At 38.2% G+C, this 14449-nt stretch overlaps 1 protein-coding gene across 6 annotated transcripts in view; it reads left to right on the forward strand.

Annotated features, from left to right (window-relative positions):
* ITPR2 (inositol 1,4,5-trisphosphate receptor type 2) overlaps positions 1–14449 on the forward strand; it is a 488958-nt gene that overhangs the window by 119255 nt on the left and 355254 nt on the right. For all 6 annotated transcript variants that reach the window (XR_008419706.1, XM_019452273.2, XM_053895795.1 and 3 more), the window contains one exon: positions 6016–6060. Coding sequence is in view for 5 of the 6 variants with exons in the window: in XM_019452273.2 (XP_019307818.1) it covers positions 6016–6060 (45 nt within the window). In the remaining variant the exon portion in view is untranslated. The remainder of the gene's footprint in view (positions 1–6015; positions 6061–14449) is intronic.

The following is a 14449-nucleotide window of genomic DNA, read 5'->3' on the forward strand; positions in this document are numbered from 1 at the left end:
TCTTCCATCCTTTGTCTCCATCTCCTACTAAGCATGGCCAATGAGGATTTTTAATGCATTGTTTCAGCAAATATTTCCCCAGTGATATGCAAAATCTTTCTGAAGATGTGAACCCATTAGCCTATGGTTTAGTGGCCCCATTGGTCTGGGCTGGCTTGGATCCCATCCCTCCTCGTTATGGAAGCAGGAGAGAAGTAACATGCTATAGTAAATAAAGGATGTAGCTTTGGAATCGTCAGACCTCTGCTCCCAGTGACCCTGCCACTCACCAGTGGTGTGACTTTGCACAGAGGACTTCACTTGATGTGCCCCAGGGGGCTCATCTGTAAAGTGGGGGTGAAGAATCCATTCTACTATGATGATTATAAGGGGAAATGAATTAACCTTTAAAAGGATATAAAAAGTATTCCATAAGTGACATTTATCGGTCTTCTCTGAACAAGTCTTATTTTTTACCCATGTGGCGTTATCTTCCCTGCATTTCCTGTCTTCTTCACTCCTTTCCTTCTCTGCAAGTTAAATTTCTACCCATCCTTCAAGGCTTATCTCAGATGCTCCCTTCTCCATGAATAATTCTTCAATAAATTTGCCCACCACGGATCCCTCCTTCTTCTGACCTATATTATTTATAAATTATTCATTCTTATCTTATATCTCTTGTCACATTCTATTTTATATTACAGCTAGCTGTATTTATGTCTTATTTTCCCTCTTAGATTGTAAGGTCTTGTGGTCAGGGACCACATTCTTTTTGTCTTTGCTAAAATACCATATGCCACAATGTTTTGCCCATTATAGATATTCTATTAATATTTATTGAACAAACGATTGAATAGCATATTAGATCTCTCTCTCTCCAATGCCAGATTTATAATTTATTTTTTAACATAAGGAAATATTTCCTTTAACCTCCTAAAAGATTCAGGAATCTTCACATGACCATGTCTTTTTTCTTCTTCTTTCTATTAGAAATAATATTTTTTTGGTTCATCCTTAGTCTAATTACTTTAATAATTACTGCTATTATTTCATTTAGAGAAGGAAAGCATCAGTATAACTAAAACATCCATTAAAGCATATATTTATTTGGTCTTCAGTTAATACTGATAAATTTATATAGTCATAGATATATTTGGGTGGCTTCTCCTCCTTTTTCTCTTTCTTCCCCTCTGCTTCCTCCTCTTTCTCCTCATTATTATTATCCTTTAATGAATTTACTGAAGCAATAACTCCATATTAGTTATTGGAGGGACACAAAGATGAGGCAAGATCTAACTGATCTATCACTATCTTTAGTATTGTTGCCACAGACTCGAGTTATAAAATTTAATGACATATAATTAGTATGATTAGGCTTTGGTCATAGACTTTTCTCATTTTACCTATGAGGACCCTGATTTCCAAGGTGGAAAGGTTGGCTGAGTGACCTTTTCTATAAAGCTCATGGGTGTGTCTTCACAGAGCAGAGTCTGAAATTTAGTTCCCAGACTTCCCTTAGGGATTATAACTGGGTGACCCAAAGTGGATGAAAAATGTGAAGACTGAGTTTCAGAAAGTCTTTGTGATAGAATATAACTTGTATTTCAGAGGGCATATGCGATTGTGTGTTTCACTTAGGTATGTTACTTCCCGTTCCTGTACACATTTTAGTTAGGCTACATCATGGTTCCAGTATGAATTTCCGTCACAGTGTCTGTGGTGAACTACTGCAATGCTTAATGAATAAAAACTTTGATCACAAGATATATCCATGTTTAAACATGTTGCATATCTTTTGGAAGTAACTTAGCTATCATTTTAGTATGCACAGTTTTTTAATTTGAAAAAAAATCTGAATTCTTCAAATTGAAAACAAATTAAAAAATACAAAACAGTGATACTTGGCTAAAACAGCCGGATAAACCCCTCCCGGGCACTATGCTGGAACTGCCATCACCACCAAGTAGAAGTGTGTCTTTTTGTGTTTGATTAATCAGTAGACAGGGGACCAGTTAATTCACTATCTTTTTGGCTTTCTACCTTTCACTCTTGGATTCCAAAAGCAAGAATAATCCCATTTTGGGATTAATTCTTTTATTTGTAATTCAAGGGAATTTAAGGAGCCTGAGAAATGTGTCTCCATAGAAGAAGAAAGTTCAGCCTCAAATCTCCCCAACTGCTGGCCTAGCACTAACAGGCAACTTGTAACTGGATTCCCATTTTCTTACCCCCTCCCCTGCCTCCCACTGTTAGTTCTAAAACTTGAGAGACTGCGGTCATGTGACTCTTGGCTGGCTTCTGCTTTCTATCCATTCCTCTCCCTTGGACCCTCTCCCCACACTTCCTGATTTGTTTAACCACAGTTTAGTTTTATCTGATCTTAGATTTCATATAAATGGAGTCATATGAGTACTTACAACATACTTACAACATTTTTAAGAATATATAATTGACATCACTTATATTAGTTTACATGTACAACACAATGATTTGGTATATGTATACATCGTGAAATGATTACCACAGTTAAGTCTAGAAAACATCCATCACCATACGTAATTATAAAAAATTTTTTTTCTTGGATGAGAGCTTTTAAGATCTATTCTCTTGGCAACTTTCAAATATGTAATACAGTCTTGTTAACTATAGTCGCCATGGTAGGCATTATATCCTCACGACTTACTTTCTTGTAAGTGGCTTTTGTACCTTTTGACAGCCTTCACCCATTTCACCCAGTCCCCATGTCCCACCTCTGGCAACCCACCAATCTGTTCTCTATGTATGAACTCAGTTGGTTTTAGATTCCACATGTAAGTGAGATCTTATGGTATTTGCTTTCTGTGACTTATTTCAATGTTGTCAAGGCCCATCCCTATCGTTGCAAATGACAGGATTTCATTCCTTTTTATAGCTGAGCAGTATCCCATTGCATATATATTTTTGAGATCCATCCTTGTTGTTATATCTGTAGCTCATCACGTTTATTGCTGAGTAGTACTCCATTGTTTGAATATTCCACCGTTTATTTATCCATTCTCCTATTATATGGTAAGTATTTTTGTCTAAACCTAATTTCTGGCCATCTTTTATGTCCCTACTGTTGTTTTATGTTTTGTCTCCCCTGCTCATTGTCCTCAAATGAATGTGTCAGGTGTTTTAGTTGATTTTCGTGGGGTATGGTAACCTCTATATACACAGTTTGTCAGCCGAGCAAAACTTTATTTTGTATTATCTTTGATTATTGCTTGTGTATTCTGTTAATTTTCTCTTTCCCTTTTCAGGACGCTGGTTATCTGTTAATTGATATGCCCTTCTCTGGTCCTCCATGGCTATTTTCTTTTTCCTAATTTTTAATTCTTTATATCTTTCCTCTGTATTGAGAGATGCCTGTTTATTTTTTTTTATCCCTCATTTACTATAGCATTTTTATTGCTGTCAACATGGAGTTTAATTTTGTATTCACTTTTCATTTTTAGTGAAATCTTTCTTAATTTCTTTTTATAATTCTTTATATTTAATATTATTATTTATGTAATTACTTCTGTGTTATATTTTAGCTTGTTGTGTAGTTTGTTGTCTTTACGTAGAGGAAATGTTTACTTATGCTTTCTTGAATATGCCAAACCATTTCCTGAAAATTTATTTTGCATTGTACCATAGAAAATATTCAGAAAGGCTCTGTAAAAAGAATTTCCCCTTCTAACATGCTTTTTAATCAGTCCCATGTTGTTGTTTTTTTTCCTTCCTTCCTTTTTATCCTCAGCAAGTGGACTCTGTGCAGAGCCAGATGGATTGAGTAGATGGTCTTTTTATTCTATTTTTTATTTATTTTATTTTTGCTTTAATTTTAATTTTATTTTATTTTAAGTTTATTTATTTTTAGAGAGAGAGAGAGCATGCATGAGTGGGGAGGGGCAGAGAGAGAGAGAGAGAGAGAGAGGATCCCAAGCAGGCTCTGTGCTGTCAGCCTGGAGCTCAATGTGGGGCTTGAACTCACGAACTGTGAGATTATGACCTGAGCTGAAACCAAGAGTGGGATGCTTAACCAACTGGACCATTCAGGTGCCCCTATTCATTTTATTAAAAAAAATATCTTTTTAAATTTTTATTCATTTTTGAGAGACAGAGAGAGAAGGAGGTGGGGAGAGAGAGCACGAGCTGGGGAGGGGCAGAGAGAGAGGGAGATGAAGAATCTGAAGCAGGCTCCAGGCTCTGAGCTGTCGGCACAGCTGTGAGATCATGACCTGAGCCGAAGTCGGATGCTCAACCGACTGCATCACCCAGGTGCCCCTATTCTATTTTTGAAAATTCTCAATCCTTTTTCAGTCTTCAGCTGAAGGACCGACTGAAGGACACACTGCAGTGCGGGTCTCAGGCCCAGCAGATGGCGACTCTGTGTCCCTGGTTTCTCCTGCACTTGCTTCTCTCTCCTATTCTCTGCTATTTCTACAGTGTTAGGCAGTGTGATTCCCACATACAAAGCCACAGTCCTTTCTCTTCTCTTTCTTCGGGCAGTGCTTCTCAGAAAGCCCTCTGCTATCATCTGTTCCCTTGACTTTCTGCCCATTTGTTTTCTGAGCTTTGTTGCATCTAGATGGTCATGGAAAGACAGAGGTAGTGGGACAGTGGATGGGAGTCTGGGGAGACCAGTCTCCGCTCAGTCTAACAATGGCTCCTCAGCGGTAGACACTTCTATGTAGGTTTTTGGTGGGCAAACACTTGGGGTCTCTGAGTGGATGGACAAACAGTGGGAACCACAGCATGTATCTTACTTGTGTTCACAAGGCTGTTAGCTTGAAGCGAGGTTGAAGAATGCCAGGAGATAAAAACTGGAGAGGTATCTGCTTCTCCTCCAGCATCGACTGTTTTGTAATTACTGGCAATTCATGGTAGATTTGGGTTTAGGTTGTTTTTCAGTCTTCGTTTTTGATGGGATTGAGATTTTTTGCTTTGCTTTGCTTTCTTCTTGATCTTTTTCAGCACCTTCACTGATATTTGGTACTAAGTACAGAGGACATTCCTCAGAGCCACTAGCCAAGTGTCATTCTGAGAAAGACTCTTGATCTTACATTTTAAATGTTGACTTTATTTTTTTTTAAGTTTTTAAAATTTATTTATTTTGAGAGAGAGAGAGAGAGAGAACTGGGTGGGAGGCAGAGAGAGAGAGACAGAGAGAGAGAATCTCAAGCAGGCTCCCTGCCACCAGCACAGAGCCCGACGCGGGTCTCGAACCCATGATCCGTGAGATCATGACCTGAGCTGAGACCAGGAGTCGGCCACTTAAGTGACTGAGCCCCTTAAATGGAGACTTTATGTGGTTACATGTTATATACACTAACATATTCATATTGAAGTGGTTAAAATCGAGTGAACAACTCATTATTTAAATAAAAACACCTTACAAGTCTGTTGTTTTACAAATTATGAGCTGGTTATTTCAGTACAATGCAGACATCCTTTTGGGACTGTGTCAGGAGGTATGGATTCCAGCCAGCCGGAAATATGTGGATTAACACTCAGCATTTCTAAAACTCATCAACCTCACTGGAATGACCCCTAAACCCCACAATACTCATTCAATAGCCCTCATATCCAACATATATATCTGGTATATGGCTCTTCTTTTGCTTGATTTTCTTATGTATAGAGCACGTGGAGCACGATCTCGGATCATTGTTAAGACTTTCCTTTGGTCTAATTTAAAAAACAGAGTTGTTGGTTAGTGGGAGATTTTGTGGTGGGCAAAATGATCTCTTTTGAAGGCTTCCTCAGAGGGTGTGAGATCGTCAGCTCTCACTTATGCAAAGATGTCAACTGTGCTAATATAAACAAAAGCCATAAACTTGGCATTTTAGCTCATGTCTCCTGCAGCTAGAACTTGAAGGTAATGTTTTAAATTGTAATATTTAGTGATGGTTTCTTTCTTAGGCTTTTTTTAATATTGAGTTTAGTTAAGGATACAATAATGAATTGAAGATCATTGGTCTTGTTAATGTGCTGTTAATAGCAATTCAAAACTGTTTTTTTTTTTTTTAGCTTAATCCTGATTATCGAGATGCTCAAAATGAAGGAAAAACTGTGGTGAGTGGAATTGTTTTTTCCCCAACAAATTCCAAAAATATTGTGCATATTTTATATGAACAAATTGAAAAGTTAATAGAAAATTTGAAGACTAGGGATTCTGAGAGATTCTCTGACTAGAGGCTATGAATCACAGATAATAAGTAAAAGATGATGCACTGACATTATAAATAGATGTCTGGTAATAGGTATTTAGGGAGATTTCTGGCAACTTGGAGGCCATTTATGATGGAGCACTGATGGCCATGGGCATCTGGGAGGTATGGTGGGTCTGGGTTTACTTTTCATAAGTGCATAGAAATTAGGAAAGACAAATTGAATTATGGTATGATGATAGTAAAAGGGCACAATGGGACAATCTTTTCTGATTAAAAATAACTTGGGTTCTATTTACGGGGAGAAATTGAGGCATCAAACAACTATATGACTGATTTTTCTGATATTATGAAGCATCCCACTCAAAAAACATCTCAATCTTATTTAAAAGCCAATTTTCATTAAGATATTTATTATTATTCAGCCTGCTTTTTCATCACCGTTGTAAAGAAGATGATGTTACGAGGACAGTAGGACTTAATTCAATAGAAAGTTCTGAAATTCAGGACAATTTGGTGTGATGCAGACAAAACCTGGTTGATGGGCTGGCTAGAAAGGTGTATCTATATACCTATATGTATTTTCAGCAATTTAGCTAGATATTTGGATGTAAAATAGACACAGTGTATAATTTAATTTTCTTAGGAATTTGGCAATCTCTTTTGGAATTGCTAAGAATGATTACTACAGCATTCAAAATTCCACCTTTTGACAGAATGAGTTGAAACGTTTAATCAAAATGACTACTGTCTTTGCACTGGCCCTCAGCTTTATGTTTTATGAGGATACTGATATGAGGAAGGTGAATCAAATCGGAATTTCTGGACCTGAGTCAATCCTGTTTGACTTCTTTCTCCATCTGACTATCAGGTTTACAACAGAAGTGAAACTGAAGTATCAGGTCTTTGGCCCAACGAGTACTTTAATTTGTGTCAAAATGTCCTTAAACATAGAAGTAGGCTTATTAAATGGGTTGGATCATTTATTTATAATTCAATTTTCTCCCCCTGTGTGGATTCTTTTCTCCTTGGTTTTCAAAAGCTGGCCCAGGATTGTTGGGTTCTTCTTTCCCCATGATTTAGAAAACACCATCCATAACCATGTTTAAAAGCTGAGTCTTTGGTTCTTACTATAAGCTGGTCGATGGTCTCTTGCCAATGACTGCCAGGAACACACCAGTTCTTAAATGGGGTTAATTGCACATTGCATTTACATCCAAGGGAACTGTGGGGCCTCTCAGAGGGTGCTAGAAAGAACCTATGGTAGGAATTGGGCTTGTACAAGATGACTTGGGGAGGATTTAAAGAAGTGGGGCTCACTGTGGGTAAGAATGCTGGCAGGAGGAGGAAGTATCTTAATACATTTTTATCTATAGGGAGGGTCGATGAGAGCCAGGCTAACGGTGTGAGTGCTAAAGAAGAAACACTCATTTTAGCTAGGGGAAAGGGATATCAAATCATTTTTATGGCTTGGACAACATTGACATGTTGTCAGTATTCAGATATGATTATGGAGCAGTGTTGTTTTGACGCGATCCATCCCGGGCATGGAGCGGCCTTGTCTGATGTTGGTGTTCTGTGAAATCGTTCACGTTCGCAGGAGGACACCGTGGCCTGGCTGTGAGAGTCAGGGTGCCCTTGGCAGCACTGAGCCTGCCCGATCACACCAGGCCAGCTGTCGGATGTCAGGAGTTGCCTTTCTCTTTCTCAAGGTCTTTTTTTATGAGATTCTATGTGACTTCTTCAGCCAAGGGAGTTCTGCTTCTAGCACCACTGTTAACCTGTACGGCCTTGGACATGTAAGATAGCCTTCCTGAGACTCCATTTCCCACCTGACTAATGGGATGAGGATGCTTGCCCTACATACGTCACCTCTGTGCTGTGAGGTTAAAATTCAATCAGATAAAGGGAAACCTTTTGAATAAAAGATATTTGTAGGCTAAAAATGTACGTTGTTTCGATTAAAAGGGCATTGCATCAAACTTCGAATTGTGCAATTGAATTACATCTCTTTCAGCTTATCTCCTTTCAGCTACATGCTGTTTGGTGATGCTTCTGATGCTTCTGGGCAGGGCTGAGTGGGAGAGAGAGAGAGTATGAGTGATAGAGTATGAAAGTTTATGGAGCAGCACAGAAAATATAGGTAATGAATCCATGGTGAAGTTTGCTGTTTGCGCCCATCAAGCTTTTAGTTAGACTTCGTAGATTTGTTTCCTTCTATATTCTGAGATACAAGTTCTTCATTCACCTCTGAAGGTGAGAAAGAGTACTTTTCTGTGAAGCAGTTGCTACCAGCAGCACTTTAATTGCATCTGGCACAGGTGGGTCTGCTTTGCTGTGGAAGTTTACGACTGGATCTCATCTGCCATCTCAGAGAGATGTCCAACTGGAGACATTTGATTTCATCTTTCTTCTATCCTTAATCCCTAGCTTGAAAGTAAATAAAACTGAAGATATGGAACACTAAAGCTAACAATATGGCTTCTCATGTTATAGACCATTTGCCACCTAGCAATAATTATGTTTCTGTCTAGAAAAGAAAACAAAGGAGCAGTTAGAGCTTAGCCTGTGAAAAACGAAATCAATTTCCCCAAACAGAATGCTATCTCACCCCAGATCTGGGTTCCAGTAATGCTGAGTTCACTGTGACCATGCTAATTATTTTCTTTCCAAATTTTCCCTTATGTTGTCTATTTAATATCCAGTTAATACTTTTTCCTGTAATTTAGAAACCTTTATCAAAATGTTGCCTTCCATTTTTGAAGTTTCAAAGGTTAATGCATGGTGCCACTGAAATGCGGCGGTGTGTGTCAGAGCTCCCATTAAGACCCAAATTGCTGTATTTATTCTACAAAGGAGCCTATTATTTCCAATCTTACAAATGTACAGCATCCACAGGGACCCTGTAAACATTGGAACTGTGTCAAGCCCAGCTGGGAACCTGACAGTCATTAGTTCCTTCTTGAAAGGCTGCATCTTTTCAAATGGCTCTTTGAAGGGGATTTTTTTTTTTTTTTTGGAATAACACCACCCATTTTCCCATTACCGTATTGATGTGGAATGTGATCTGATTTTTCAAGGGAGTGTCTTTTGTCGATGCTGGGGTCTCTCAATTTCAGCAATATTGATATATTGGCCCAGAAAATTATTTGTTGTGGGGGGGCTGTCCTTTACATTGTAAGATGTTTAGCAGATCTGTGGACTCTGTGTATTAGATACCAGTAGTGGTCTCCCCTGCCCCCAGTTGTGGCAACTAAAGATGCTCCTGGAAATTGCCAAATGACCCCCGCCGCGGTCCAAACTCTCTGCCTGTTGAGAACCACGTCTTTGTGCACAGACACACATAAATAGCAATGTTCTAGGAACCATGATGCTTGGCTGAAATGTATTTGAAAATTCTGTCTCATAGACTTTTTTGGGGGGTGGGGGACCAGATTATGAACAAAGACCCCCACATTTCCATGAGTTTTTACTCTATATTCATCATTGGTAAGGTGATAAAGAAAAGAAAGGAAAAAGAGTCCTCATAGGAAATAGTTTAAGAGTAACAGATTTTTAAGGAACCGTGCAAGAGAAGTGTCTGCAGCTTTAAATGGCAGGGTTGTGTCTGTTACATAAAGTCAGCAGTGAGAGCCCTGGAGAGTCTGACCAAGAAGACAGATGCCTGCACATCATTATGCTTCCTTGGCCGTGGCCGCACACAGGTCTGCATCAGCCCTGAAAATGCATACATTATTTCTTACAGAATGTCTCTGGCTCCTAACAACAGATTGCAACGTGATGTCTCTGCTAAAAATTCGATGACTCACAAATGAGTCAACAGAGAAGGTGTTCCAGGAGGCTAGCTGCTGTGTCTCCACTGGCAGCCCCAGGACCGGAGGGAGAAGCCGGGTGAACCATTGGTTTACTCGACTGGCTCCTCCTAAGGGGATTTTCTACTTGTAGAACCGAGATTCTGTGTGCCTTTTCTTCCAAGTAAAACTGCTGGTTTTATAAGAGCCCAGCAGACTAGGTTAACATCCTGAGGCTCTGCGTTACCTGAATTGAGAATATTTTGGATACCTAGCTGATATTAAATCTAACACCTGTCTAAGCTCTGTTGTACCTTACATGGATTTTCGTGACACAAGAGGGAGGGCATCGCGCTTCTGTAATTCTGTATAGGGAACTAGTGTTTTTGTGGCTTTTTTCTTACTTAAAAAAGAGGTGGGTTTATAAACAAAAGCTACAGGCACACAATTTTGAACAGAACTGCCTTCATATTGTAGAAATATAATATTGATTTTTATAGATCTTATTGATCTATAGATCTCATCTTTCAGTCTTATAGATTGAAACCTGATCCATACATTTAAAAGATTGCATACTTATAACTCATTATTCATGTATTATTTTCTACAGATTTTGAGGGGCTGCCTTGAACTGTTTATGAAGGAGAATTTGTTAAGCAAATTAACAGAGTGCAAGAGATAAAAAGCAGAATGTATGGCATTGCTTTAAAAACTGCTATGGATGTTAGAAGTTCTTTTCACACATAAACAATTGTTATGCTACTTATAAATGGAGTTTATCTATGTTATGCTATGTTTATCTATGTTATGCTACTTATAAATATATATATAAGTAATATATAAAAATATAAATAAATAAATATAAATATAAATAAATATAAATATAAAAAATAATACTATGTTATGCTACTTATAAATATGCTACTTATAAATATCTATGTTATCGGTGGAATTTATCTATGTTATGCTACTTATAAATGGAGTTTATCTCCCCCCCCCGCCCCAGGAACCTATACCTTTAGGGGATATAGTTGTGCATTCCACTTATACTATGTAATTAAAACTAAACCACAGGTCTTAAATAGTATGAATAATACAGAGTGACCTCTTTTAATTAGCCCTAATCAAGGTTTTTCTATGTCTGGCAAAAATTTTATTGCTCATTATAAGAGTGTCAAAATAGAGAAATCCCTGACTACTCTTGTTTGGAGACCCCAGAGAGGTATACTAAAGGGGGTGTGGTAGGAGGGCAATCTAGGAACCTGGATCGGCTTTCTTTTTGTAAGTCTTGAAAATTAGTTTTATGAACATTCCAAAAGGAGAGTGTATGCACTAGGATTTGACTTATATTAAATGAACTCACAAGTGACTGATGTATAAACTTCCATGCCACCTTTCAGTTGCTAAGTAAATAAATATAAATCCTTTGGTTAGTTAGTGTATTTTCTTTGAAGGGAAAATCCATAGCAAAAGCTAAGTTATAATTGGAAGATTGGTGTGCAAGAGGCTCAGAAAATTAGATGACAAATATTCTTTTTAGGGATATGGTATTCCACCAAAAAGACAGGAATATTAATTTTTTGCATCTCTGCTAGCAGTGATGAGAGAAACTGTTCAATTTTGTTCATTGAATCTCTGCTTATTTAGGTTACGTGATCATCTTGTATTAATAAAGACTGTCTTCAAACATGGCTCAATATGATTGATTAAATTTTATTTTCCTTAATTAAAGTCATATTTTAATTGTGTCTTTCTAATAAAACACTGAAACCACTTGTTCCACTTGTTCTCAAATCCCTTTGCTTCCACATTGAAAGAATCCTTTGGATTATTTCTACAAATGACTGATCTTTTCTGTTGTTTCCGTGTTCCTACGTTATGAGGCACTCTTCTCTCACATGTATTAATTAGCATTCATTATGTTCGTGGTTTTCTCTTTTGGCTGTAATAGCATTATAGAATCTAGAAAAAAGCTCTTTTGTGATATTTCTTTGTGACTGTAATGCTCCTGGTGTGTTTCTCCCCAAGTTTGCATCTTATGAGGACATAATTAAAACAAACTTCCTTTTCTTTCCTTTAGAATTATCACTTCTTGTGTCACCATTCCAGGGAAAACTGCTTCTTTGCCACCCATGTCTCAGTATAACACCTGGGTTTTCCTGTTGAGCTACATGGCAGTCATCACAGAAACAGCATACTTCTGACTTCCTGCTTCCTTCCCTCCCTCCCTCCCTTCCCCCCTTCCTTCCCTCTCTCCCTCTTTTTTCCTTCTCTTCCTTGTTCCTTTCCCCTCCCTCCCTCCTTCTCTTTCACAACTTTGTCGATATGTAATTCACATACCATAAAGCTCTCCTATTTAAAAAATGTAAATCAGTGGTTTTTTTTTTAAATGTTTTTATTTTTATTTTTGAGAGAGAGACAGAGCATGAGCAGGGGAGGGGCAGAGAGAGGGGGAGACACAGAATCTGAAGCAGGCTCCAGTCTCTGAGCTGTCAGCACAGAGCCCGATGCGGGGCTCGAACTCACAGAGTGTGAGATCATGACCTGAGCTGAAGTCGACACTCAACCGACTGAGCCACCCAGGCGCCCCAATCAGTGGTTATTTTAATACATTCACAGAGCTCCAAAACTATAGCCAGTATCTAATTCTATAACATTTTTATTATCTACCAAAGAAATCCTATATCCATTATCAGTTGCTCCCCATCCTCCCCTCCCCAGACCCTGGTAGCCATGAATGTACTCTCTCTATGGATTTGCCTAAACTGGACATTTCATATACGGGCTCATACAATATATGACTTTTTGTGTCTGGCTTCTTTCACTTAGCATAATGTTTTCAAGGTTCACGCATGTTGTAGCATGTATCTGTACTTCATTCCTTTTTATGACCAAATAATATTCCATTGTGTGCATATGCCACATTTTGTTCATCCTTTATTTGATGGGCATTTGGGTTGTTTCCATATCTTGACTTTTATAAATTCTGCTGTGAACATTCATGGACAGGTTTTGGTGTGGAAATGTATTTTCATTTTTCTTGGATAGCTACCTACAGTTAGAATTGTTGGTCATACATTTAACATTTTGATGAGCTGCCACACTCTTCTTAAATGGCCACACCATTTTATGTTCCCTCAGCAATATACGTACTGTTACAATTTCTCCACAGTCTCACTAACACTTGCTATTGTCTGTCTCTTTGACTGTAGCTATCCTAGTGCATTTTACTAATTAGTAATGATGTTGAGCATCTTTGCATGTGCTTATTGGCCATTTCAATATCTTCTATGGAGAAATGTCTATTCAAAACTTTTGCTCAATTTTTAAAAATTTTTTCTTTATTTTTAAAATTTACATCCAAATTAGTTAGCATATAGTGCAATAATGATTTCAGGAGTAGATTCCTTAATGCCCCTTACCCATTTAGCCCATCCCCCCTCCCACAACCCCTCCAGCCACCCTCTGTTTGTTCTCCATATTTAAGAGTCTCTTATGTTTTTGTCCCCCTCCCTATTTTTATATTGTTTTTGCTTCCCTTCCCTTATATTCATCTGTTTTGTCTCTTAAAGTCCTCATATGAGTGAAGTCATATGATATTTTTGTCTTTCTCTGACTGATTAATTTTGCTTAGCATAATACCCTCTAGTTCCATCCACATAGTTGCAAATGGCAAGATTTCATTCTTTTTGATTGCCGAGTAATACTCCATTGAAAATATAGCACATCTTCTTTATCCATTCATCCATCGACGGACATTTGGGCTCTTTCCATACTTTGGCTATTGTTGATAGTGCTGCTATAAACTTTGGGGTGAGTGTGTCCCTTCAAAGCAGCACACCTGTCTCCCTTGGATAAATACCTAGTAGTGCAATTGCTGGGTTGTAGGATAGTTCTATTTTTAATTTTTTGAGGAGTCTCCGTTCTTTTCCAGAGTGGCTGCACCAGTTTGCATTCCCACCAACAATGCCAAAGAGATCCTCTTTCTCCACATCCTCGCCAACATCTGTTGTTGCCTGAGTTGTTAATTTTAGCTATTCTGACAAGTGTGAGGTGGTATCTCATTGTGGTTTTGATTTGTATTTCCCTGATGGTGAGTGATGTTGAGCATTTTTTCATGTGTTGGTTGGCCATCTGGATGTCTTCTTTGGAGAAGTGTCTATTCATGTCTTTTGCCCATTTCCTCACTGGATTATTTGTTTTTCAGGTGTTGAGTTTGGTATGTTCTTTATAGATTTTTGATACCAACCCTTTATCTGATATGTCATTTGCACATATCTTCTCCAATACTGTTGGTTGCCTTTTAGTTTTGCTGATTGTTTTCTTCGCTGTAGACTTTTGCTCCATTTTTAATTGGGTTGTCTTTTTTTTAAATTTAATGTTTATTTGTTTATTTTGAGAGAGAGAGAGAGAGAGAGAGAGAGCGCGCGCGCAAGCGAGCCAGGAGGGGCAGACAGAGAGGGAGGGAGAATCCCAAGCAGACTCTGTGCTGTAAGTACAGAG

This window comes from Panthera pardus, unplaced genomic scaffold (assembly GCF_024362965.1).
Source record: "Panthera pardus isolate Hobbes unplaced genomic scaffold, ASM2436296v1 HiC_scaffold_6, whole genome shotgun sequence".
NCBI lineage: Eukaryota > Metazoa > Chordata > Mammalia > Carnivora > Felidae > Panthera > Panthera pardus.